Raw genomic sequence first — 25,177 nt, 5'->3', positions numbered from 1 at the left:
GGGGACTGAGGCGCTTATGTGTCCTAGAGAGGTAGCGTTTAAGACAGGGCCCCGCCTTGTCTAGCTCAATATTTTACATAGGACCTACGATACTAGAGTGCTGCTGGCCACCATAGGTAGGGCTGACAGCGATGTGTGCCTCCAACAGCTACGTTTATGCATGTACTGTGCGAGTGTCCCGCTCTACAGCAATACTGGGGAGTGCGGTGTAAACCCTGGCGACAGTCACATGACCGCCGTTGCTCCCGAAAGGGAAATTATGCATCCCAGGTGTCTGTGAGGATGAAGAGGATACCCGACAGCAACAACTATTCTGTAACCTGGGCCTTGTAATAACATGACGTAATGTGGAACAATTATGGGGTTCCTCAGCTCTGCCTCAAATGTATAGATGGCACTCGGCCCGAGACTGGTATATTGGAACATAAACGCTTTATATATGAGGGTAGAGGCTGCACACAGAAATTCAATAAAGTACGGGACCCGTGGAGAAATTACAGAGGCCTACCGTAGTCCCCACTGTTATCTACTACTCTTGTGGGCGGAGTCCTTTCCTTTTGGCTCCTGCGGCACGACGGGACTCCGTCTGTGTACAGCCTCTGCCATTGTGTTTACTTGTATGTGTATCGCCGCTCACTTAAGCTAGCCTGCGCGCTGGGCTCAGCACCCTTTGTTACTAGGTGTATTATGGCACTGTGTTTGCTTGCTTCTTAGTAAAGAGTATTGAAATATATATTTTACTGGCTGGCAATTCACCTTAACATCTACATAAGGGCCACTATGGTCTACCTCTAGCACTTCACTAAGCATACAATCCATCTCCCCCTCCGGCACCGTCATTGCCACTGATTGGTCCAGTAGGGATTTTAAAAGTTGTTGACATCTGAGGGAAATCATTGTTCATTATTAATTACTTCTGTGGAAAACTGGAATTCTGCTATAAATAGGGCAATTTATTTCACATATTTTGCTTTACTGGCTCTACAGACATACTTGCAATGAATTGGCTTTGACTTGGTCTGTTGTGCACAGAAGCTAGGTGGGCAGGGATATTAATTTGGACTGTTGCAGTCCATTCTGTGCCATTTGAATTGTTTATTGCTGCATCTAGGGAGCAAGGTTTTCAATTCGATATGGATTCTGTCTACATTCCTGTATCCAGTGTTCAAGATTCTCACAATAATGTCAGGGAGTACTTCTCGCCAACATATTAATATAGGCATTATTCCCATTAGGGGTATTTACAAAACCTGTACCTCTACCTAGTGGATCAATATTTCTTACTTGCGATGTATACTGCACACTATTTCCCTGCACACGTACTCCTTGCATGCTTGAATTTGCACCATAATTTGTACCATCAACAAAATACGAATCAAAACCTGAATCCATCATCTAATTCCTAGCATTCTGCTGAAGAGTATTTTGTGTGTGCAATCGTGACTTTTTCTCTTCTTTGCATCAAAGCAGTCACTGTGGTACTTAGTGTACTTAAGTAGCTCATCAATATTTCAGTCTGCCAACACATCACACTCTGCTCAATATGAGGCCAAAGCTCTGGATGTAAACCTAGCATAAAAGCGGACACAAAACTGCTAATGCTTTCTTTTGCTGTATCTTTGACTCCGATTTCTATAAATCTGCATTAGCATCTCTTATTATGTATGTACTCATTCTTTTGGCTTCCGGGTAGCTCTCCTAATTTGTGACTAATTAACCTATCTCTGGCACCTTTTGCTTTTAATCACCTCCGTATACTTCTCCATGACAATAGGAGCTGGACTATTTTGAGGAAGAACTCTTCCAGGCTTCTTTGTTGGCTTTGTTACAGCTGCCTTACAATACACCACAAATCCTTTGGAACAATAATATCTAACAACCTATTCCAAACAGCTTTGAAATTGCTACTAATCTTTGCACCTCTGAAGTTGATTAAAAAAATAGTGTCGTGACACGTCATAGTACTATTTTAAATTCTTTTTTATATTTGCAGATGCTGCACATCATTGGTCGAAAATATTTTCCGTAGGTCAGACCTATTGTCTTTGTTAATACTTGTTTTTAAAGAACCTACTAATTAATTGTGAAGGTAATTTATTTTATTTGAAGGTATTGTGCTAATATATCAGACAGAGTTTTTCAAGCACCACATGTCTTGCTACATGAAATTGGCAACTGGAGATATCTATGAGCTGTGTGCCCAAATAGAAGGTGATCATGCATGCAAACTAGTATCAAGTTTCTGACATCTTGCTAAAAGCGGACTTCTCCTAGAAGCCATAATGCAACATAAACTTCATTGCTATACCTTTCTGTGTCCTCTTAGGACATCTTTCTTGACCCTAGGGGGAAAGAATGTCTCACTTTAATTTCGAAACACAAAAGAAACTAGGAAATGGTAATACAATTAAAGATATGGAGAGCAGGAGAAGGTGACTTTTGGAGAGGGGTGAGACTTGACCATTTAGTTTTTAGATAAAGCAGCGAGCTATCTCCGCCAACACAAAACCCTAAATTCCTTCATGGTGTTAGTCAACATTTCAGAGCTGCCAGTGTAGCGTATATTTCAGAGACTCAGTGGTTAACAGAAAAGGTTACTTTTGTTGCCCTGTCCCTCTAAATGCAGATACATAGAAGTAATTTCATACATTTTTAAAGCACTGTTCCTTGGATCAAGATTCCCAAGCAATGCACAGATCAGCTAAACTCAAGAGTCTGCTAAAAAAAAAATTGCTTGCTCCACTGCATCTCACTTCCTATATATAGCTTGGCTACAGACTGGCCCTTTAGTAGGCATCCCGTTACTTTACAGAGGCTTTCTTTATCGCACACAATATATAACTTAGTGACCATATTTATTCAGAGTTTCTTTAACAGTGTGGCTCGCCACTCCACTAATGAGGAATCATTCCTTTAAAATAAAGACCAAGATTGTGTTGGTGCTGGGACATATATGCGAAGAAGCAGGTCAATTAATACCCTACCACAAAAATATTGACATATTTGCCTGTGATGATGGATTGTAATCACGAGTGTCCCTTTTTAGATACATTTGCTTGGAAGAACTTTTACAGGGATGTACCTATGTCTGTGCCCTCATCAAAGGGTGTTTATCATCTAGATGTAGTTCGTTTTAATTTGGAACTTTTGTCATTTCTTGTCTAGCTGTAAACAGCATCTAACTTTTAATGTCCTTTTTCTTAGACCAACCGGAGTATGAAGGAGAAGACTCAGTATAGTGATAGCCCGAGCAGTGAAGAAGACCGAGCCCCAAAAGGAATTGCTGTATCCTACAAGTCATCACGATCTGCGGTAACCATGCAACACCTCGTCCCACTGAAGCATTGTAACCAGCTATATTATTTAAGTGTTGTCCTCTATGATGATTTTGGGTTGTACAGCTCAAACTTATGAGCTGTGATTGTTTAGCGAATTAGCAGTAAGGAAATGCAAAAAACCTAGAATGTAGTCTCCTGTAGAGATCTTGACCACATTGAGTTGGTTCGCCATACCTGCTGTAAATAAGATCCTCTGCAAGAATTTCACCCTGTCTCTGTAAAAAAGAGAGGCTACATTCCCTTTTAACAAAACTTTCCGGACAGAGGTAGGAGGAAAAAGTGACTTTGGCTTCCCAGTACCCTGAAGCCTTCATGTGGAAACGTTTGTGGTGAATCTGGAACTACTAAAATATACCTGTGAAGACATTTGCAGTTGTAAAGAACACTAGGTAGAAATTTCTGATGAAATGGATCTAGAAACCCAGGAAGGCTATACAGATCTAGGGAAACCTGGGGGGCACCAACAAACACTATATGCTGAAAGAAACAAGCTTTGTATTCATGTTAATGTCCACAAATGCACTTGAAATGAGTTCTATGAAAATATGTACCCCACAGCAAAAACATACAATCCTAGGCAGTGGACCAGACATGACCTACACCATTATGTGGGGATGGTAACGTAAGCAGGTTGTTACTTGGGTGGGTGAGAAACATGCAGACAATCAAAGACAAACCCTTAGAAACAAATGGGTACATTTTGATAATTATTTTGTGTAGGTCATGGGGTTGTGGTAACTAGTTTCTTGGGGATGGATTTCTTTATTACCACATAATAGCAGTGAATAGACCATGTCTGAAGGAGATCAACAGTGTTAACAAGTGGGTAACATAAACCCTTCTATCCACAAAAGAAATTAATTATGAACCTCTGTTCTGCACACTAACTCTGCATCTGTGTTTCAGAAACCTGTTGGACCAGACGATATGGGAGCAACAGCTGTTTATGAGATGGACACTGAGAAAGACAAAGATGCCCAGGCTATCTTCGAACGTAGCCAAAAAGTCCAAGAGGTTGGTCTATGTTTAATATTTGTTTTTCTACAGTTACAGAGCAGATATGCTGCATTTTTCTGTTGCTTAGAGAGTTGATGATTCACACCTAAGTAATAGGAACGGGTTCCGCCTATACCTTACAACTCACACATATAGTGGATATTTGTCCTCAAGGTGCAGAGTTTGACTAAAAGTTCCTATGCTTACACAAAAACTGTTTATATTAGACCTTGTCTAGACACCACATGGGCTGTCTCTTCTAGATCTTTTTATTTTCGAATAGTGGGCTTAGAGGCCACCCACTGCTTACCATTGATTGGCTTCTTTGTAACCCTCATGTGCTTCCTGCTTTACTTGGCCAGCTGCCGCAGGTTACCTTTCTCTGTGTATTTGTCCCTCCCATGGAGCATGGACGCATTACTTGCGTCCCTCAACTGCTCATTTATGTAGGTGCTACCTTATTCTTTGTGTTTAAGTACTCTGAGTGTGTCTTTTTCAGCTGACATGCTTGTGTACTTCTCCCCCTCTTTGTTTTTCCCACCCTCACTCGTCCATGTTGCTGCATGCACCCACCTGCCCTTCCTCATTACATGTTGCTGGTTGCCCGTTTGTCTATATTGCTGCTTGTGTTACACACTTCCTCTCTTGTTCGGTTTGCTGTTTTCCCCTATCATGTCTTCTTCGTACTTCCACCCTCCATCGTCCATGTTGCTGCTTGCCCCACTCTCCCTTCCTTGAAATGCAAGTTAACACCCATGCATTTTTGTCTTACATGGATGTAGAATGCTGGCTCTTTATGTAATGTATCAAAAATGTGATACATAATTGTAAAGAATCCAGAGGTTCCCTACTAGTGGACAGGGGCTCGCTATGGAATCCCAAGGTGCTCTATTAGGGGGTAGTGTTGTACACTAGCCTAAGGCTTAACTCAGAGGAGTGCAGGGTCCAAAACAGTGTCAGGAGCCCTATTGGTTTTAATGGGGATTGGTCACTGTAAAAAGAGGCTGCAGGTTCTTGCTAGGAAGCCAATCTGGGTGAGCCAACAGGGGAGGGGTTCAAGGTTTGTGATTCTCAAGGATGTAGGGACACCATGGGTGCTCTTCTCCACGGCCTGGTGGTGACTGATGCAGAGGTATCTTTAGGCATCAGCTTTTTCTTACGGGAGCAGTCGCAGGTCAAGGGGACCTGCGTGCAGAGGCTGCAGGGGTCGTCAAGGAGTCCACAAGGGGTGAAACTTCAACGGACTCGAGCTCTGGAGGGCTAGGAACCTTATTGGCACATGTGGCCTACTTCAACTGGGGCCGGAGGCGATGGGTGCAGTAGTGACTTCAGGAGTCTGGTTTTGGTAGTTCAGGAGGTTTCCGAGTCTTTTCTTTTGGAGTTTCTGCGGGATGCTGGGAACAGTTCCACTGTTCTTTTGGAGCAGAGGTCTTGGTCTTTATTGAAGGGAGGCAGTCCTCCCAGGTTTTGGAGGCACACAGCTGCAGAACGAGTCGTCTTTGGGGTAGGTTTGCCGGAAAACGGTAGACAGGACATCAGGGATGGGGCCAAGTCAGGCGCTCACTTCAGTCTTCTGCTTTTGCAGCTCTTTGTGTCCTCCTTCGTAGGTTGTCAGGGTCTGCTTCTCTGGTGCCAGGGGCTGTCCTAAATACTGACTTTAGGGGCTTTAAGGGAGTGTAGAGGGTTACTATGCCCCTTATATGATCACTTCCTGTGCGAAGTGGTTATAACCCTGTCCAAGAATTCTTAAGTATGCCAACACAAAGATGGTTACTTCTGGAAAATTGTATCCACCTCACAAGAGCCCACCTTGGGTATTAGCCTGGAGGTGGCACGCCCCTACCTGACAAGCTAATTTTCCCACCTGACCAGGTGCCGAGGGGGCCCTAGACAAAGTGGTCAGCTTTCTCTCCAGTAAGGGGAGCCAGATTTGCATTTTAAAGGCGACAGGTAGGGGGCGTGGCCAAGATGGCGGGCTGAGAGGTCGCACTCGCTGAGAGCTCCCGGACCCCTGAAATCCTGCGCCGCTCGTAACCGCTGATTCCCCCCCGGATCACGCGGTGACTGAGCCTGGAGCCCCCGGTAGAAGTGTGGATCGATTGTTGAGCCTTGTTTGCCCCGTCGGGGGCGAGATCCTGTCCGGAATAGCCCGGGTCGGAGCCCGCCGAGCGGCCTGTGTGTGAGCCGGGAGCCGCGAGACCTCCGGGCTTCGGAACCTGACGGTGCGCTCTGCCGCATGTGCGAGGCCCGCTGAAGTGCCTGAGCTGACGGAGTGGGAGTCGACGGCGACTTCGCGAGCGAAGCGGAGCCGGCCAGCGGTGGATGCAGGGAGCGGAGCTGAGTGGAGGAGATAGGCGGAGGCGGAGCCGGCAGTGAACTGCTGCGCTGGTCCGGGGCTTGAAGGGGTTCGTCCTGAGAGGCCGCTCCGGCCAGACGTTGGTGGTGGAGTAGTGGAATTGTGCTCCTGGAGCAGATCTTTCCCCGGGATTGCTGACCCCGGCACCATCGCTTCGTGAGTCTGCCTCCCGGCTGGATTTCTCGCTACTGGACCTGGGACGAGGATAGGCCTTCCATCTTGGGCGTTGGCCTATTGATATTACAGGGCGGCCATTTTGTGAACTCCGGCCCGGCGGCTCGGCCTCCCAGGTGCTCGCGGTGTGGCGCTGCCCCCGACTGGTGTATAGCTGCGCCGGCCCGGCTGCTCTCTTTGCCGGGCGGGGAGCCTCGACGTCCCCTACACAGCTGAGATGTCGAACGCTAGAGGACAGAGAAGGGGTGACCGAACCTTGCCGGACATGCTGGGGCGCGGAGCCCTGCGTAGTGGAGGGACTCAGCCCACCACGACCTCCCCGGCCCCGGCCAGGGGTGCAGATGGCGGAGAACCCCCGGTGACAAGATCGTTCCTTGAGTCGCTCTTCAGTTCCCTGCGGGAGAACTTTCAAACGCTGAAGCGCGAGGTGGCCGGGGAGGTCCGTGAAGTACGGAGAGAGATGGACTCCCTGGGGGAGCGTGTCAACACGGTGGAGGAAGCCGGACACTCTAGAGACGAGGAGATCACCCATCTGCAGCAGGAGGTCCTGCGGCTGCGAGAGCAACAGATTGAATTGCAGGCCCACGCCGAGGACCTCGAAAATCGATCCAGGCGGAACAACATCAGGGTCCGTGGTGTGCCGTCCGGCGAGGAAGGGGAGGACGTGACTGCATACCTAGTGTCCCTCTTCCGTGCAATTCTGGGGGAGTCGGAAGACTTTCGGATCCGTATAGACCGGGCACATCGGGTGGGCCGCCCCCGCAGGGCCACGGCGCCCGCCCCGGACATTCTGGCCTTCCTCCCGGACTTCCCCCTGAAGGAACGGATCCTCCGCGAGGCGCGTGGGCAGCAGCCTTTCCGCTTCCGAGACCACCCAGTGGCCCTGTATCAGGATTTATCTACGGTCACGTTGCAAAAGAGGAAATCGTTCAAGATCGCTACCGACTTCCTTCGGGAACACGGGACACAGTACTCTTGGGGGCATCCTTTCCGCCTGATTTTTCGATGGAACGGTACTTTGCACCAGCTCCGGTCCCTCCAGGATGTTTGCGTGGTGTTGGGCCTCACAGCATCTGACACGGACACCCCAGCACCGCGTCGTAGACGAAGCACTCGTGACGGATGGCAGCAGGTGGGAGAAGGAGGCTCTACACCGTCGGAGCGACCGGGCTCGCCCTCGATCCGGGCAGACATGGCGGCCGCCATTCAGGAGGCTTCCAGAGTGACGGCCAATGGCGAAGTGGCCCTGATGGCCTGAACTTACTCCGGGGGGAGTCTGCTTTAGCTTTTTCTTCTTGCAGGTGCGGGGATTCGGGGGGAGGGCGGGGAGGAATGGCGGGTGCTGGAGGTGGTGGCTGGACGTCCACTAGACTGATATACCACGGCCTTGCCCGATAAGGGCCGGACTGGGACAATGTCTTTTTTGCAAAGTTTGAGAAGTGGGGTTCGGGAACGGGACCGGCGAGGGGATGTTTTGAATGCGGGAATTAGCGGGGGGGTTTGTAGTTGGGAGTGGTGTGGTTCTGGATGTGTGGGGTCTGGGGGGGAGGGGGGGGCTTTTCCAGTTGCGGGGTGTTGTGGTTCGGGGACTGTACTGTGCCATGGGGATGTTCGTAGTTGCTCTGTGCTGAGGCCTCGTGTGGTGACTTCCATGTTTGCCTGCTGGGCTTTGCTTCTTGGTGTATGCCCCAATGATTCCCCTCCTTGATGGCTCTTAAGGTGATCACTCTAAATGTGAAAGGGCTGAATAATCCGGTTAAAAGGCGGGCTGTATTATCTTTGCTGGAGAACTCCCAGGCGGATGTCTGCCTGCTGCAAGAGACCCATTTGCTGGCTAAGGACTGCTCTAGAATGCGTACCCCCAAGTTCCCCACGCAGCTGTACTCCTCTAGCGCCTCTAAAACGGCAGGGGTGGCGATCTTGTTCTCTAGGGGGTTCAGGGGAGAGGTCTTGCACAAAGTAGCGGAACAGAAAGGGAGGCTTCTGGCATATAAGATCAGGGTGGGGGGCTTAGTACTGACTGTTGGCACTATTTACGGCCCCAATGACCACCAGGACCAATTCTTGCACAGGGCACTGGAAGACGTGGCGTCCACCTCCGATAGACACATAGTATTGGGGGGTGATTTGAATCTAGTTTTCGATGCGGCGATGGACAGGTCTGTGCAGCGGCGCCACCAGTTGGGTGAGCATTCTGGCTCGATTCGCACTCGACTTGAGGAGCTAGACTTGCATGACATGTGGCGTCACCTTCACCCCACCACCCGCGCATACTCCTACTTCTCTCATGCTCACAGGTCCTATGCGCGACTGGATCATCTACTTGTGTCGGGTCCGATGCTCCTATTGGCCTCGAACGCGGATATGGGGGTCCTCTCTCTTTCCGACCATGCGCCGGTGGAGGGTCTGGCGGCTCCGAGACACGCTATTGCATAGGCGGTCGACAGTGGACCAGATCCGCGCGGCCATTCTGGACTTTCAGAGTGCGAACGACAATAATGATACCTCTTGCGCGACACAGTGGGCAGCCCTGAAGGCTGTGCTCCGGGGCGAATTTATAGCTATGTCCTCGGCTGAGAATAAGGACCGACAGCTCAAGAGGGATGAGCTTACCCGGCAGGTTAGGGAGCTGGAACAGGTTCATCATAGGACGGGGCCCCCAGGGTTTGGAGGCAGCTGAAGGCAGCCAGGAAACTTTTGGCTGCCCTGGACAGGGACCGGGCGGAGTATGCGATGCTCCGCCTGAAACACAAATATTACACGGGGGGAGATCGGTGCGGGCGGCTCTTGGCCAACAAACTCAGGGTGCAGCACCAACAGCACCGAGTGAAGGAATTGGCTGACTCGGCCGGAGGTTTGGTCACGGCTGATGAGCACATAGCAGACGTCTTTCGCAGCTTTTACGCTGACCTCTACACTGGAGAGGCCTCCTCTGCACAGGCTGAGGTGGACTATCTAAAATCGGTGCCGCTCCCATCGTTAACGCCAGATCAGGCTCAGTATCTAGAACGTGATATTCGCGTCGAGGAGGTGATCACGGCGATATCCCGGCTCAAACCGGGCAAGGCCCCAGGACCGGATGGCTTTATCCCTCTGTTTTACAAGACCTTCTGTCAGGAGTTGGCGCCTCTGTTGACCCGCCTTTTCAACACCTTTGCGGAGCCGGGTGCCATTCCCTCCGAATTTCTTCAGGCCACGGTCTCCGTGATCCCGAAACCGGGCAAGGACAGGACCGCCTGTGGGTCCTATCGTCCTATCTCGTTGCTGAACACGGATTTGAAAGTGTTCACCAGCATATTAGCGGCGCGCCTGGCACTGCATCTCCCGGGCATGGTTGATTCGGATCAAGCGGGCTTTGTGCCTGGCAGGCAAACAGTAGACAATACAAAGAGGGTGACCCACATTCTGGAGAAGGCCTCCAGGATCCCGGGGGAGAGGATGCTCCTGTCCATAGACGCGGAGAAGGCTTTCGATAGGGTGCATTGGCCCTACCTAGAGAAGGTCTTGGGCAAGTTCGGGATAGGTGAAAAGTTCCGTCATCTGATCTTTAATTGCTACCGGTTCCCGTCCGCAGTGGTCCGAGTGAACGGAGGCAGCTCCCGGCCCTTTCCCATTGAGCGGGGTACGCGACAGGGGTGCCCACTGTCCCCTTTGCTCTTTGCCCTATACATGGAACCATTCGCTCAAAGGGTTAGGCAGAACCCCGACATTGTCGGTGTCAAGATGGGTGAATTCCATCATACGATTAGCCTGTACGCAGATGATGTCATTTTGACATTAGACGAACCGCGGAGATCGCTACCGGCTTGCATTGCGGAATTGGACCTATTCACCGAAGTGGCGGGCTTCAAGGTGAACCTGGGGAAGTCAGCCGCCCTTGACATCTCGCTTGCTAGCGCCACCAGAGCGGAACTACAGAGGCTTTACCCTCTGAGCTGGTCCAAGGACCGGATTCCATATTTAGGGATCCTATTGGCGCCCTCCCTCCCGTCAATGGTCACGGCCAATTATGCGGCTTTGAGCTCGAAGATCAGAGAGGAACTAGGCCGGTGGGATAGGGGCACGTTGTCGCTGCTAGGTAGGGTGGCCGCGGTGAAGATGACCCTCCTGCCTCAGGTACTTTATCTCTTCAGAGCGTTGCCGCTCCAGCCCCCCGCGGGGTGGTTTGCTGAGACCCATTGCACGGTTTGTATGGCAGGGCCGCAGGCCGCGGATTAAGAGGAGCATCGCTACGCTGGTGCCCGACTCTGGGGGGCTTGGGATACCGGACTTGCGGAAATATTTCCAGGCCGCCCAACTCCGATATCTGGTGGAATGGAGCCAGTGGGAGTCTGATAAGCACTGGCTGTTCCAAGATCAGGCAGTGGCGGGTAGGACGCTACAAGAAGTACCATTCTTGAGGCGGGCTCATCGACCCCCTAATCTCTACGCGTCTCTGGTGACGCGGGTCCCGCTGCGGACGTGGGACTCGGTGGCGGTTAGGCATGAGCTTACCACCTTCCCCTCTCCCTTTACGCCGCTCATCGGCAATCCGGACTTTGGCCCTGGAATGGAGCACGGTGCTTATGAGCGCTGGCGGGCGGCCCGCTGCTGCACCTTGTATCACTTGTACAGCCCTGAGGGAGTCGTCCCCTTCCAGGACTTGCGGCTGGATTACGGCCTTCCAGAGGCGGAGCGCATGAGATACATGCAGGCGCGTCACTGGGCGCTGCCCCAGGTGCGCGATACGGCAAACCGGGAGATCACGGTGTACGAGCGCTGGTTAATCACTCGCACGTCGGATGCTAAACTGATCTCGGATTTGTATAAAATGCTGCAGCCCCCCTCCTTTCATATTCACAACCCCGGTCGGGAGCGATGGGAGCGGGAGCTCGGGCGGGTGTTGAGCCATAAGGAATGGGAACACATATCCTACCGCGCACGCCACTCGGCCTATCACACGGGGCTTACGGAGACCTTCACCAAAATCTCGACCTACTGGTACCGCACCCCGTAGAAACTGCACGAGATGGACAGGGCAATACCAGGGACATGCTGGCGCAACTGTGGCAACACTGGCACACTTACACACATACTGTGGGAATGCCCCCTTCTGGCTTCTTATTGGGAGGAGGTCCTAGGTGAGGTGGACAAATGCTTTGGGATAGAGCTGCCGAGGTACCCTGCCTATGTTCTACTGGGATTGCCAAATGGGTTGATGTATCCCCTTAGGTCCAGGAGGGGTAGACAGATTGCGATAGCTTTGGGGTCGGCGGTGCAAAATATTCTCGTACATTGGCGTTCTACCACACTTCCCTCTGTAGTTGGCTGGCTGCATAGATTGTGGCATGTCCTTGGAATGGAGAAGATGTGCTTAGTGGCCCTGGGAGACACTGATACTTTTGAGGAACTGTGGGCGCCCTTTCATAGCCTGTTGTGCTCTGAGTTTCGGGAGATCACCTGTCCCAGATATCTTAGGTTGTTACGGCTGACGCCGCCTCCGGACCTGCCTGTCTGACCTGACGGGGCTGGCATTGTATAGCGGGGATTACTGGAGGGTCGATATGAAGAGAGAGCTGATGGTGATGGCACAGTACAGGGGGTGGGTTGGGGTATGGTAGTTTGGGGGTTCTGTTTGGTTAGGTAGGTTTTTTGGAGCGGGGATGCTTCTCCACCCTTCCCCCCCCCCCTTTTATTTTCTTTGTCTTTGCCCCCCCCTACTTTTCTCTTCCTCTCCACTCCCCCGTCCCTCCTCCCCTCCCCCTTCACCCCCCCCCCCCCCCCCTCGTTATGTGTATGTGACCACAGGCACGAAAGCTGTGTTCCTGAGTCAAATGAAGCCTATCGAAATGATGTAATTGCTTTGCTGTATTTGCTGTATCAAACGCACCGATTGTGCGGCTCCTGTGGTTTATCTTTCTCTTGCCCTGTTGTTTCCCACCCCACCCTGCTTCAATAAAATACTTTAAACCTAAAGGCGACAGGTAGCCCTTTGATTCTTGCCGCCAATGAATGCTATTCAGCAGGGTCATCCCGTAGGGAGGGGATGTTACAATCTCTTTCTGGACAGGCTTTTGTTATGAGTCTCCTGAGAGCAGAGGCTGTCACCCTAGGGCAGAGGTCTTCAATATGTGGGTCCTGGAGACTTGGGAAGGTGGTCACACATTTCCAGGCCTCATTTCTGCCTGGAATATAAAACATGTGCTCTTCCTTTGGAAAATGACAACCATCTGGGACGCTTCCTTCCGATCCATAAAATTTTCAGCTGAAGTTAATTGAGGCTTCTGTGCTGTGAAATCTAGAGGCACACAGGTGAAACAAACCTTCGTGCCAGAGTGCCTGCTTTCCTGCATGAAATGCAAAGGTGCTCTATGGGTAATCTGCAAATGTAAAGGGATGCTTGGTGCTTGGGAGAGGTTCTGGCTTTGATTGCTCAAATCACTCCAAGCACTGTGATGGCAAAGATTTGTTTTTTAAGTGGTAGTACAAAGAGTTAACAACTGGGCTGCGAAGTGCATGCTTTTAATCATAATTGTATTTACACAGCACTTTGTACCCCTGAGGAAGTGTTGAAGGGACAGTTATGCAAAAGAAATTGCATTACTTATGGTCCTGTATTACTAAAATCTAAATTGTGGTCGCTCCGTTTTATCCTAAAACTATTTGCACAGTTTGTAGCAATCTCATTTATAATGTGTATAATGCTTGCATAAAATAATGAATTACACATAGTGCTTTCTTTCACACGTGCTAAAAATACACAAGTCCCTATTTTCCACTGAAACAACCAAATTTAATTATGTTGCTTTCTGGTTACCCACATACCTCTGCAGTACATTAACTAATAGAGGTTTCATAATGTACTACAGTGCATTTCCCACTGAGTAACAACTTTTAAAAATGTATTTTTCATTTAAGCTGCCCATTATTTTATATGTAGCTACCTGATGGTGAAATGTTATAATATACGGGTTGACCCAATAGTACTGGGACCTCGGTAGTCAGTAGTATATGAAGAGGGGTCCCAGTTGATACAATATCAAAGGCACAAACTCATAATTCATAGACTGAACAATAAGAAACTTCTTAAGAATTGACTTGGAGGGATGCTATTTAATATACATCCTCATTTGAAAATTAATTATCATGTCTTCACAACAATACACTTTAAGACATTTAATAACATGCCCAAGACAGGGGGGCGTGGGAAGGAAAAGAGGGTGAGAAGAGGGAAAATGTGCAGGATAGTGCAACAAGTCAAATTAGTCATAGAAAAAGTACATAGTGTGTGGTCTCATCCACATTTAACATTGAGTGCCACATTGGACATGTATACATTGTCATATACTTATTCATATACTAGAAAAATCCTATCCCATTTTCAGCTTGCACAGTCACAAATGATCCGTTGCTAACAGGTAGGAACAGACAAGGGTGTGTCGAAGTTTCGACCCCAGATGAGTAGGAGACGCTATTGCCCTACGGCGGGTCTTCCTCAGGACAGGCAGTGGTGGGGTGTTGGGGAAGTGTAGAAGGGTACCTATGAGGGAGAGACTATTTAGTATTTGCTTTTTGTATTACAAAAAGGGGGGAGTGGGGGCTATATAAGCCACACCAAGTTACCTACAAGAAGCACGGTGATTCACGTGGCTCCGTCTGATGAAGATGTTGGGCCAAGGGCTCCTGATACCAAGAGAGCGTGAACCTAAAAAGAAATTAGGCTACTGTAAGGTTGTGGGCAGCAGTTAGCTAAATTCCACAACAAACAATTGCTACTATATACAAATGTGCTTGAATTAATAAGCATCAAACACAACCCAGCCGGGTTAACATTTTTTATACAATATCACACGGTGGAGGACGAACCAAACCTACCAACATCAGGACTGGCCACAATCATTATGTCACTCAGGATATTCCCTGATGAAGAACGACTACTGTTCATCAAACAAACTGGAAACCAACCAACAAGGGATGGCGGGGAACAAGAATACCATCATGTTAGCCAAAGGCTCACCTATTCACGCTGTTACTTCATTTGAGTTCTTTTCAAAATAGGCTGCCTTTCAAAAAGCGATGAACGCTTCCTTTACTACACAGGGTTTGGTTCCACGTGGGTCCCTGCAGTAAACAAGAAGACGAGAGGCTCGTTTACAATCTATATCTCTCTTGTTGTAGAGGGATAAGTGGTAATTGGCGTGGGATTTATTTACTCACCGAAGTAAGCCTTGAGCAGCGGAATGAATCCTAGCTGGCGAAACTGAGCGGCAAGTCTCTGCAAACGCGCGGGCGTCTCAGCGCGAGGCACGGAACGCCGAAGAACTGGCAGCAGCTAAATGTCAGCACATTTATTACAGCCAATGCGCATGTAGTAGAAAGGGCAGAAAGACTTAGCTCCGGTTAAAATTAAGCTAGGGAATGAAAGCTCCCATTCAGTAGCGAGCTTCCGATTGTCAATGACATTAACACCGGTAAGATTTAAAATGCAAGAATAATTGTGCGCAAACGTTATAATTGCATTAATAAACCATTATATGAAATTTTGATGTACAGCAATGAACCAAAAATAGTGAGACATATGGAAAGCCAAACAGGGGTTCGTTCTTTCTATTGAAGGTGACTAATGGCCTCATATTTAGGATTCCTATATTTGCAAATAATTGGGTTATTTATTCCTCGGGTGTCCCTAGTCAATGGACATGCAAAAATACAATAGGGAGCATTACATCTCAGTTGACATACATATGCATTTGGACCAAAAACATCAACACACGTCTGAAGGAAAATAGCATAAAGCATTTCATTTCAATACGAGAATTGGATTTGTAACAGGAAAATGCAAGATATATCAAGATTAGGACTGTTGTTAAACACTGCATATAAACATAGTGCTATAAGCATGCTAGTTAGGCATAATTATTATCTTGCTCATTTAATCCATGAAATACAGTGTCCAAACGACTCATCCATTTGCTTTCTCTTATATTGAGGATAGATGTAATACTACCTCCCCGTGGGCCCAAAGAGACTTTTTCCAGCACCACCCATTCAAGCTCATCCACTGTGTGCCCCATCCTTCTATAGTGGTCTACTAGGGGAGCCCCAATTACCTCACATCTAATCCTGCTTTGATGCTGAAGGATGCGGGCCTTTATTTTCTGCTGCGTTTGGCCTATGTAGGCCAGGCCACAAGGGCATGTGATACAGTAAATCACACAGTTCGTGTTACAATTGGTGAATGTTTTTAAATCTATACTGTGGTGTTTATACTTGAACTGTTTTGTCTGTACACACATTGGGCAAGCTTTACAGTGTCCACACCTATAGTTGCCATTCAAAGATGGTACATTCCACAGAGATCGCAGGGAAGGTGGTTCAGGCATAGACAGGTATGAGCTAACCACCTGATCCTTTATATTCCGTGATTTTTTGAAGGAGTGCATAGGTAAATGTGGTTGTCCAATCTCCTCAGACACCAAAGGCCAATACTTATTGACGATTTTCTTTATGTTGTTGCTTTGTGTGTTGTAAGTAGTGACACAAATCATCCGCTCATTACTGTTGTCTGTCTTGATTTGTGGAATTAGTAATTCGTCTCGAGGGCTGTACCATTCCCGTTTGCGGGCTCTCATGACGAGTCTCTTAGGATACCCCCTTTCCAGCAATTTGACAGTTAGAGCTTCTGATTCCAAGAAATAATCGTCTTTTTTGGAACAGTTGCGCCTTATGCGAAAGAATTGGCCCACCGGTAGGTTATCCCTCAAGCCTCTAGGGTGATGGCTATTGTATAACAATAGCGAGTTGCGTTCTGCAGGCTTCCGATATAAAGTCGTCGACAACTTGCCGTCCTCATGGAAAATAGTGATATCCAAAAAATCGACTCTTTCATGGTGTGACTGCATGGTAAATTGAATATCTACACATCGCTGGTTCAGCCAGAGATGGAACAAATTCAAAGTTTCTTCTGAGCCAGTCCATATCATCAGGACGTCATCTATGTATCGACGCCACATTGTGACTTGTGCTTGATATGGGTTGTCAGGATTCAAGACAAATTTCTGCTCAAAATCCGCCATGTATATAATGGCCAGGTCCGGCGCAAAAGCTGCCCCCATTGTGACTCCTTGGATTGAAGGTAAAACTCGCCTTGGAACATGAAGAAATTCTTCCTCGTTGCGATGGTTAGTAGTCGAATAATAAATTCAGTTGGCACTGGCACAGGTGCTATCCGACCATCCAATGCTACACGCATGACCTCCAGAGCATCTAGTTGTGGGATGCTCGTATAGAGCGATACTATGTCGCATGTCACCAACCTTTGTTCACCGCTATTGAATTCGATGCCATCCACCAAGTTAATGGTTTGCATTATGTCCCTCAAATAGGTGAAAGTTCCTTCCGCAATCGGTTTTAAGAAAAAGTCAATATATTTACATAGGGGCTCAAGAATTGACCCGCATCCGGACACAATAGGACGTCCTGGGGGTTCTTGCATTTTCTTATGGATTTTGGGGAGGGTGTAGATAGTTGGTAGTCTGGGGTCGCTCTGATTAAGGTACTTAAATTCCAACTCACTCAAAAAACCTTGATCTTTCCCTTCTGTTGTCACTGCCAGAATTTCCAATGCTAGGTCTTTAGTTGGATCACTTCGTAGTAGCTGATAACTTACGCCGTCACCCAGTTGCCGTAAAATCTCATTCTTGTATTTCTATACATCTTTGATGACGATTGCTCCCCCTTTATCCGCAGATTTGATTACGATATTTCTGTTGTCTCTCAGGGTGGTCAACGCTCTCCTTTCATCTTGGTTGATATTGAATTTGGTATATTTGTGTACAGACAAAGTTTTGTCAACCTCCTTCAGTACCATGTCTTCATAGGCCAGAATTTGATTAGTCATTGCACTCCTGGGTGGTACAAAGGTTGATGGCATTCTGAGTCCTGTAACGGAAGTGCTGATCTAGTTTGAGCTGTTCCTGAAGAAGTAGCGTAACCTTATTTTTCTGAAAAATTTCATTAGTTCTGTTTTTATTGAAAAACAGTTAGGGAGGGATGTAGGTACAAAAGACAGACCCTTTGCAAGGATCCTGTGTTTATTCTCGTTAAGTTCATATGATGATAGATTTACGACCGGGCTCGGTTTCCTGATTACCACCGGTACACCTTCCGGCGGGTTGCAATCTTGCCGTGGCTCTCCTGTGGGAAGTGAACTTGCTTCTGAGTTTGGCCACGACCCTTGTCCCAGTTGGTGTTCTGGCCCCTCGTTGTTCCTCTCTGCCAATTCCCTCTGCCGCGTGGCGGCCGCCATTGACCCTCTCCTAAAAGAGGCTGAGGTTGATGGAAGGGTCCCTGTGGCTGGTTCCACTGATTATGATAGCTGTATCCCGAAGTAGTGGCTGACTGGTCGTTGTCACTGTCGCCACTATAGGATGAATCAGAGAATATGGTGAAGTTCCTGCGTCCTCGGAAACCTCCTCTGCCCCTTCCCGAGAAACAACCTTGTGAGTCTTGTTTATAGTAATCCTCGTTAAGGTAGGGGTACGTGTTCTTCTTTTCGTAGTATTTAATATCTTTAGCCAATTTTTCTAATTTCCTCTGTTGTGTATTGGTTTCAAAGTCCTTTAGGGTTTTTGAGACTTTCTCTAGAGCTTCCTTAGCGTTGGTCAAAGTTTCATCACCAGCAATCTCAGATTTCAAATCCGCAATTTCACGAGTGTGTATTTGAACTTATTGAGCAGCAGTCTCTACTCCCAGCACCATCCAGTGCCGGGAGCAATTGTTGGCTACGAAACTGAAGCCTTCCTTGAATTTAGGCACATCCACAAATATAGCCGGCTCGTTCTTAACCTGCAGGCCCACTGGAATAATATTAGATTGCAGATATTTGGTCAACAAATGGCCATGCAGACGTGTTTTGATTAGTTTTTTCTAATCTCTCCAAGCGGGCTAACTTGTCATTCAATGTGTAGTCAACGTTAGGTGTATCTGATGACAAAAATTGATTAGACCTGTCCTTAATCAGCTAGTTGATATAGTCCTCCGTGTATGATAGTGTCTCGCTCTCTACCATTGTGTGAAAAGGGTGAAGATATATTTACAGTGACAGTTATAATGTAAATAACCTCGCAGGCATGCACCTGCACAGATAATGTTATAATATACGGGTTGACCCAATAGTACTGGGACCTGGGTAGTCAGTAGTATATGAAGAGGGGTCCCAGTTGATACAATATCAAAGGCACAAACTCATAATTCATAGACTGAACAATAAGAAACTTCATAAGAATTGACTTGGAGGGATGCTATTTAATATACATCCTCATTTGAAAATTAATTATCATGTCTTCACAACAATACACTTTAAGACATTTAATAACATGCCCAAGACAGGGGGGCGTGGGAAGGAAAAGAGGGTGAGAAGAGGGAAAATGTGCAGGATAGTGCAACAAGTCAAATTAGTCATAGAAAAAGTACATAGTGAGTGGTCTCATCCACATTTAACATTGAGTGCCACATTGGACATGTATACATTGTCATATACTTATTCATATACTAGAAAAATCCTATCCCATTTTCAGCTTGCACAGTCACAAATGATCCGTTGCTAACAGGTACGAACAGACAAGGGTGTGTCGACGTTTCGACCCCAGATGAGTAGGCAACGCTATTGCCCTACGGCGGTGTCTTCCTCAGGACAGGCAGTGGTGGGGTGTTGGAAGTGTAGAAGGGCACCTATGAGGGAGAGACTATTTAGTATTTGCTTTTTGTATTACAAAAAGGGGGGAGTGGGGGCTATATAAGCCACACCAAGTTACCTACAAGAAGCACGGTGATTCACGTTGCTCCGTCTGATGAAGATGTTGGGCCAAGGGCTCCTGATACCAAGAGAGCGTGAACCTAAAAAGAAATTAGGCTACTGTAAGGTTGTGGGCAGCAGTTAGCTAAATTCCACAACAAACAATTGCTACTATATACAAATGTGCTTGAATTAATAAGCATCCAACACAACCCAGCATGTTATTAAATGTATTAAAGTGTATTGTTGTGAAGACATGATAATTAATTTTCAAATGAGGATGTATATTAAATAGCATCCCTCCAAGTCAATTCTTATGAAGTTTCCTATTGTTCACCTGATGGTGAAAGGCCTAAAGAACTAACAAAATATTTTGGGGCTGATTTATAAGAAGCTTGCACAGCCAGAGGCTCACTTGTTTTGAAGCTCCGGCGGCACAAGCGTCTCAGTCATATCTGTGAAGTAGTGCAAATTCACCATGCATGGCTTTGCATGGCCCCATAGATACGGAGTAAGACAATGCAGCGCAAGTCATTGCGTTGCCTTACTCGATGTCAAGTAGTTATTCCATGGGCATTGCGATGGGTGTTTCCACCCAACATCCATTAATTTTGACGCTGCTCCTCCCTATAGCAGTCGTAAAGAGGAGAAATGTTTTTATTTCTCCATGTTATTTCCTCTTTCTAGGTTTGCTGCATTCTGCAGCACACATAGAAAGAGGGAAACCCCTCTCAGGATTGTTTTCATGCACAAAAATAATCCTGCCTATATTGATGCTAGCGGTACAAAAGGGGGTGGTAATGGACGGAGCATCTGAACCAATCAAACACTCACACCCAGTCAAAAGATCTAGGTTTAACCCATCACCGTTCTTTAGCCCCCTCTGCCACCCCAGTTCAGACATGGCTATATGCAAATCAGTCTATGACCCTGTGCCTCATGGGAACAGTCCAGCCCGAACTGCCAAGCCATGCCTTCCCTGGACCGGAAACAAGCTTCCGAGGACCGGTTTCTGGCATTCCATCCGTCTTCAGCCCGGCTTGCTTGAATCCAGTGGAAAAGTGAGCAAGGGACTCACGTCTGAGCATACCCTGCCACACTTATGGCGGCCAAAAGCGGTACAAAAGGGGGTGGTAATGGACGGAGCATCTGAACCAATCAAACACTCGCACCCAGTCAAAAGATCTGGGTTTAATCCATCACCGTTCTTTAGCCCACTCTGCCACCCCAGTCAGCAATTTGTGCATCAACGCAGGGGAAAAGCACAGGAAGGCACCATATTTCATAAATAAGGTGAATTCCTGCCCTTTCACATTGGCGTAGGGCAGCACAGCAAGAAGACTTGCAGCGCTGCCCTACACCAATTCCTCATACATTAGGCCCTTTGTTTATAGCCACACCTTTGACCTCGCCCCTACGTTCACTGATCTTTGGTTTGCTAAACACGGTTTAATATTATTTTCCAGCTGTAAAAATGATTTGCTGTGGGAATTGGGTGCACTTATGGTTGTTGATAGTTGTCAATAAAAAGAACTACCAAGTTCTAGAAATATTTATCAGGAGAGGTTCCTTACACATAAAAATGTTGAAAACCTCTGCCCTAGGAGGTCAAAACGGTGTCTCGGATGGCAGACTGGGAGAAACCGTTGAGCAAGAGCACCAGAGGCTGGTAGGTTTTCGTGGGGAACCTCTAAGGCCCGCTCAAGGTGCATGTATTGGTAAATCCAACACTGGCACAGAACATGTGTATTTGTAAAGCGCACATTCACCTGTAGGCATCTTGGCATTGTATAACAGATGTTTATTGTTACCCAATTTAATTGAAATGAAATGAAATGAAATGAAAAGCAGTTTTATAGAGCGCAACAGTTGCCCTGAGGCGTCCAGGCGCTAAAACTAGAACAGTGTCTTCCAGAAAGACGATCCAGGAAGGATCTGAATTAATTAAACAAGAAGGTCTTGAGCTGTTTACGGAAGCTTGCTAAATTGGAGTTGCTTCTCAGATGGCATGGAAGAGTGTTCCACAGTTTGGACGCGTTGTAGGCAAAAGAGCGGCCTCCTGATCTAGCTCTGTAGATCCTAGGGACTTTTCCCAAAAAGGCATTTGAGGAACGGAGTGATTTATTGGGCTGATAGGGAAGAATTAGGGAATGATTGATTTCTGGGCCAGTCTTCCAAAAGGCTTGGTGGGCAATGCAGAGTGTCTTAAACTTTATTCTATCCCTGACGGGAAGCCAGTGGAGAGTCCTTAGGCCATGCCTTATCGAGGTTCTGCGTGGGAGTCCCAGCAAAGAGCGGGCTGCACAGTTTTGTGTCCGCTGCAGTTTTTGCAGACTGTACTCCGGAGCCCCGAGGTACAGTGAGTTGCTGAAGTCAAGGCGAGATTGAATTAGGCCTTGGATCACTGTCTGCCTGGAATCAAATGGGAGAAGAGGAAGGATTTTTTTAATCGACCTGAGGAGGCCAAAGCAGACCGCAGAAACCTTAGTTGCCTGGGTATTAAAAGTCAATGATTTGTCCAACCACACTCCCAGGCTTTTTATGTTATCTCTGGGAGTGGGAGGAGCGCCCATGCTCGAAGGCCATAGCAGTTCCAAGGTGGTAGGGGCTGCAGGGCCTAGGAGCATGAGCTCCGTGTTATCGTCGTTGAGTTTCAGGCAAGACATGGTCATCCAGCTCTTGACCTCCTCCAAGCACATCGCTAGGTTGGATTGTGGTTGGCAGTTGTTCCCCTGCACAAGGGAGACCACTAGCTGAGTATCATCCGCATAGGTAATGATGTTGATACCATGCGGACGAACAATCTCAGCCAGTGGCCTCATATACGCATTGAAAAGTGTAGGGCTCAACGAGGAGCCCTGCGGCACCCCACATCCCAGCGGTCTGCTTGAAGAGACGGTCGAGCTTTAAAACACCTGAAAGGTGCGGTCACTCAGAAAGGACTTAAACCAGCCCAGGGCTTCTCCTGAAATTCCCAGATCGAATAGGCGATTTAAGAGGATTTTATGGTTTACCGTGTCAAAGGCAGCGCTCAGATCGAGGAGGATCACTGCCACTGATCCTCCCCGATCCAAAATCCGCCTTGCCTCCTCTGTCACTGCCAGCAGGGCAGTCTCCGTCCCATGTTTAGGGCGGAAGCCCGTCTGGGAGATGTCAAGCAGATGGTTGTGCTCGAGAAACTCAGTTAGAAGGATGTTGATGTGTTTCTCGAGAATCTTGGCAAACCAGGGGAGCAGAGATATCGGGCGGTAGTTACTCAAATTGCCTGGATCCAGAGTGGGTTTTTTCAGAAGTGCCCGCACCATGGCATGTTTCCAAGCCAATGGCACCAGTCCTGTCTTTATGGAGGAGTTCAGAAGCTCCAAGAGTGTTGGAAGGATGATGTTGTCAGCTTGGACCAGAGCACTGGGAGGGGCAGAGTCCAGTGGGGAGCCAGATTTAACTTGATGCATCAGGAGCCTGAGCGTGTCAGGATTCATGAGAGAAAAATTGGCCAAATAGTTCTGAGAAGGATTTCCTGATTTTGTGTCAGGGTCTGAATTAGAAGTGGAAGATTCAGTTGCCGGGTCCGGGAAAGAGAGATAAATAGTATTTATTTTGTGGAAGAAGAAGTCGACTAGTTCATTACAGTGGGAAGTTGGATTGTGGTTGCCTGTTGGAGGGGGTGGGATCGTTGTCAGAGTTTTCAGTATCTTGTAGATCTCCTTGGGTTTGGACTTCGCCATCATTATTTTGCCATTATAAAAGGCAGATTGGGAAGCCTTAATTTCAGATTTGTTCGCCCTGATGGCTTCCCTATACGTGGATTTATCTGCCTCTTTGAAAGTCGTGCGCCACCTCCTTTCCAGTCTCTTACAGACCCGTTTCCTCTCCCTGAGCTCCTCTGAGTACCAAGGTGCAGTTTTTTTCTGTCTTTTTGGGCCCGGTGTGCGCAGAGGAAGAACAATGTCCAGAGAATTAATGATCCAGTTGTCAACTAAAATGTTATTGACAGAGGGGTCAGTGACAAGAGTGGGTCTAGTGGTGTTAAGGATGTTGGACCAGTTGTCTATATGTAGCTTAGGCCAGTTACGTACTTGGCATGGAATGGGGATGGAAGCAGGGGCATTATGTGTAGTCCAACTAAATGGTACCAAAAAATGGTCTGTCCAGGGGAGGTGGTTAATTGTACCCACTTTAAGATTTTCGCAATTACTGAATATAGGGTCCAAAAGATGTCCCTTGTTATGTGTTGGGTGGGAGACTAGTTGCTCTAGTTGCATTGCAGCTAGGCTTGCTGTAATTTCTGTGGCGGAGGAGTCAGAAAAGTTGTCAAAATGGACATTAAAATCTCCAAGCACAGTAAAATTGGAGGGGGCAATGACCAGTTCTGCCACTACAGTAGGAAGTGCTGTTTGGAAGGCTTTACATGACCCTGGAGGGCGGTAAATAAGGATACCGGTGAAACTAACATTGGGGGAGAATTCAATGGTGAAAGATAAACTTTCACAATCAGAGATGGGCTCCGGGGAGTAGCGACATGTATAGATATCCTTGAATATAAGGGCGACACCGCCACCTTTGCCCTTAGGGCGGTCTAAACGGGCTATTTGATAGCCTGGTGTAAGGGCTTGAACCACATCCGGTTCGGAACCTTGGGCCAGCCAGGTTTCGGTCATGAACATTGCATCAGGGGCAAGTTCATCCAGCAGTAAAGCTATTTCCATACTGTGTTTTGGAATAGATCTGCAATTGAGAAGAAACATGCGATAGTCTCTAGAGCCAAGTTTAGACGAAGGTTTAATAATCTCAGTATTACAGAACGGACAGCGATGAGGGGTTTCTAGGGGGTGGAAATGATGCAAGCAGTTTGCTGAGGTGGATGGACGAAGTTGGAGTAGCAGGTCCCCGTTATACGTCAACCTATTTGCAGTGAAAGGAGCAGGGGGGGTGGCCCCTGGTCCTGGTCGGGCGCGGACGGGCGCAGACGGGCCCGCCTTTGGCGCGCCGCCGGCGCGCCCGCTGCGCCCGCCCGCTGCGCCGGCGAGGAAGAGACTCCATTATAAAGGACCCAAGAAAGGGGTGGAGCTGCAGTGAAGAGCTAGTGCGCTCACCTCTTTTACGCCCAAGATGGCGTCTACCCCTGTGCGCGCCTGCGTGAAAGCGGGGTTCTAGCCCCGGTGAGGGAACAGGAAGTAGGTAAAAGAACAATAAGGCAATAGTAATAATCACGATTGCAATTTTGGAAAGTAACAGGTTTTAAAATGCGTTTTTTTAAAGATTCAGCCTACCCCCGGCTTCCGCCTCAGGGGACAACAGTTCTAGGAGTGCGAGCAGTTTTTAAAAGCAGCAAGTTTAAAAGCGTTTATAAAAGATTCAGCCTACCCCCGGCTTCCGCCTCAGGGGACAACAATTCTAGGAATGCGAGCCTGCGCCAGCGCACCTTAAGTACTTGTAAGGGCGGGCTGCAGTGAAGAGCTAGTGCGCTCACCTCTTTTACGCCCAACATGGCGTCTACCCCTGTGCGCGCCTGCGTGAAAGCGGGGTTCTAGCCCCGGT

General features: G+C 48.0%; 1 protein-coding gene across 3 annotated transcripts in view; it reads left to right on the top strand.

Annotated features, from left to right (window-relative positions):
* Positions 1–25,177, top strand: part of LOC147716939 (E3 ubiquitin-protein ligase RNF113A-like) — a 419,377-nt gene that overhangs the window by 216,712 nt on the left and 177,488 nt on the right. For all 3 annotated transcript variants that reach the window (XM_086920462.1, XM_086920461.1, XM_086920460.1), the window contains 2 exons: positions 3,205–3,312; positions 4,245–4,352. In XM_086920462.1, the coding sequence (XP_086776588.1) occupies positions 3,205–3,312; positions 4,245–4,352 (216 nt within the window). The remainder of the gene's footprint in view (positions 1–3,204; positions 3,313–4,244; positions 4,353–25,177) is intronic.

The sequence above is a fragment of the Lissotriton vulgaris genome, chromosome 5 (genome assembly GCF_964263255.1).
Source record: "Lissotriton vulgaris chromosome 5, aLisVul1.2, whole genome shotgun sequence".
NCBI lineage: Eukaryota > Metazoa > Chordata > Amphibia > Caudata > Salamandridae > Lissotriton > Lissotriton vulgaris.
The sequence above is the reverse complement of the archived record's forward strand: the minus strand, read 5'-3'. Positions and strand labels throughout refer to the sequence as shown.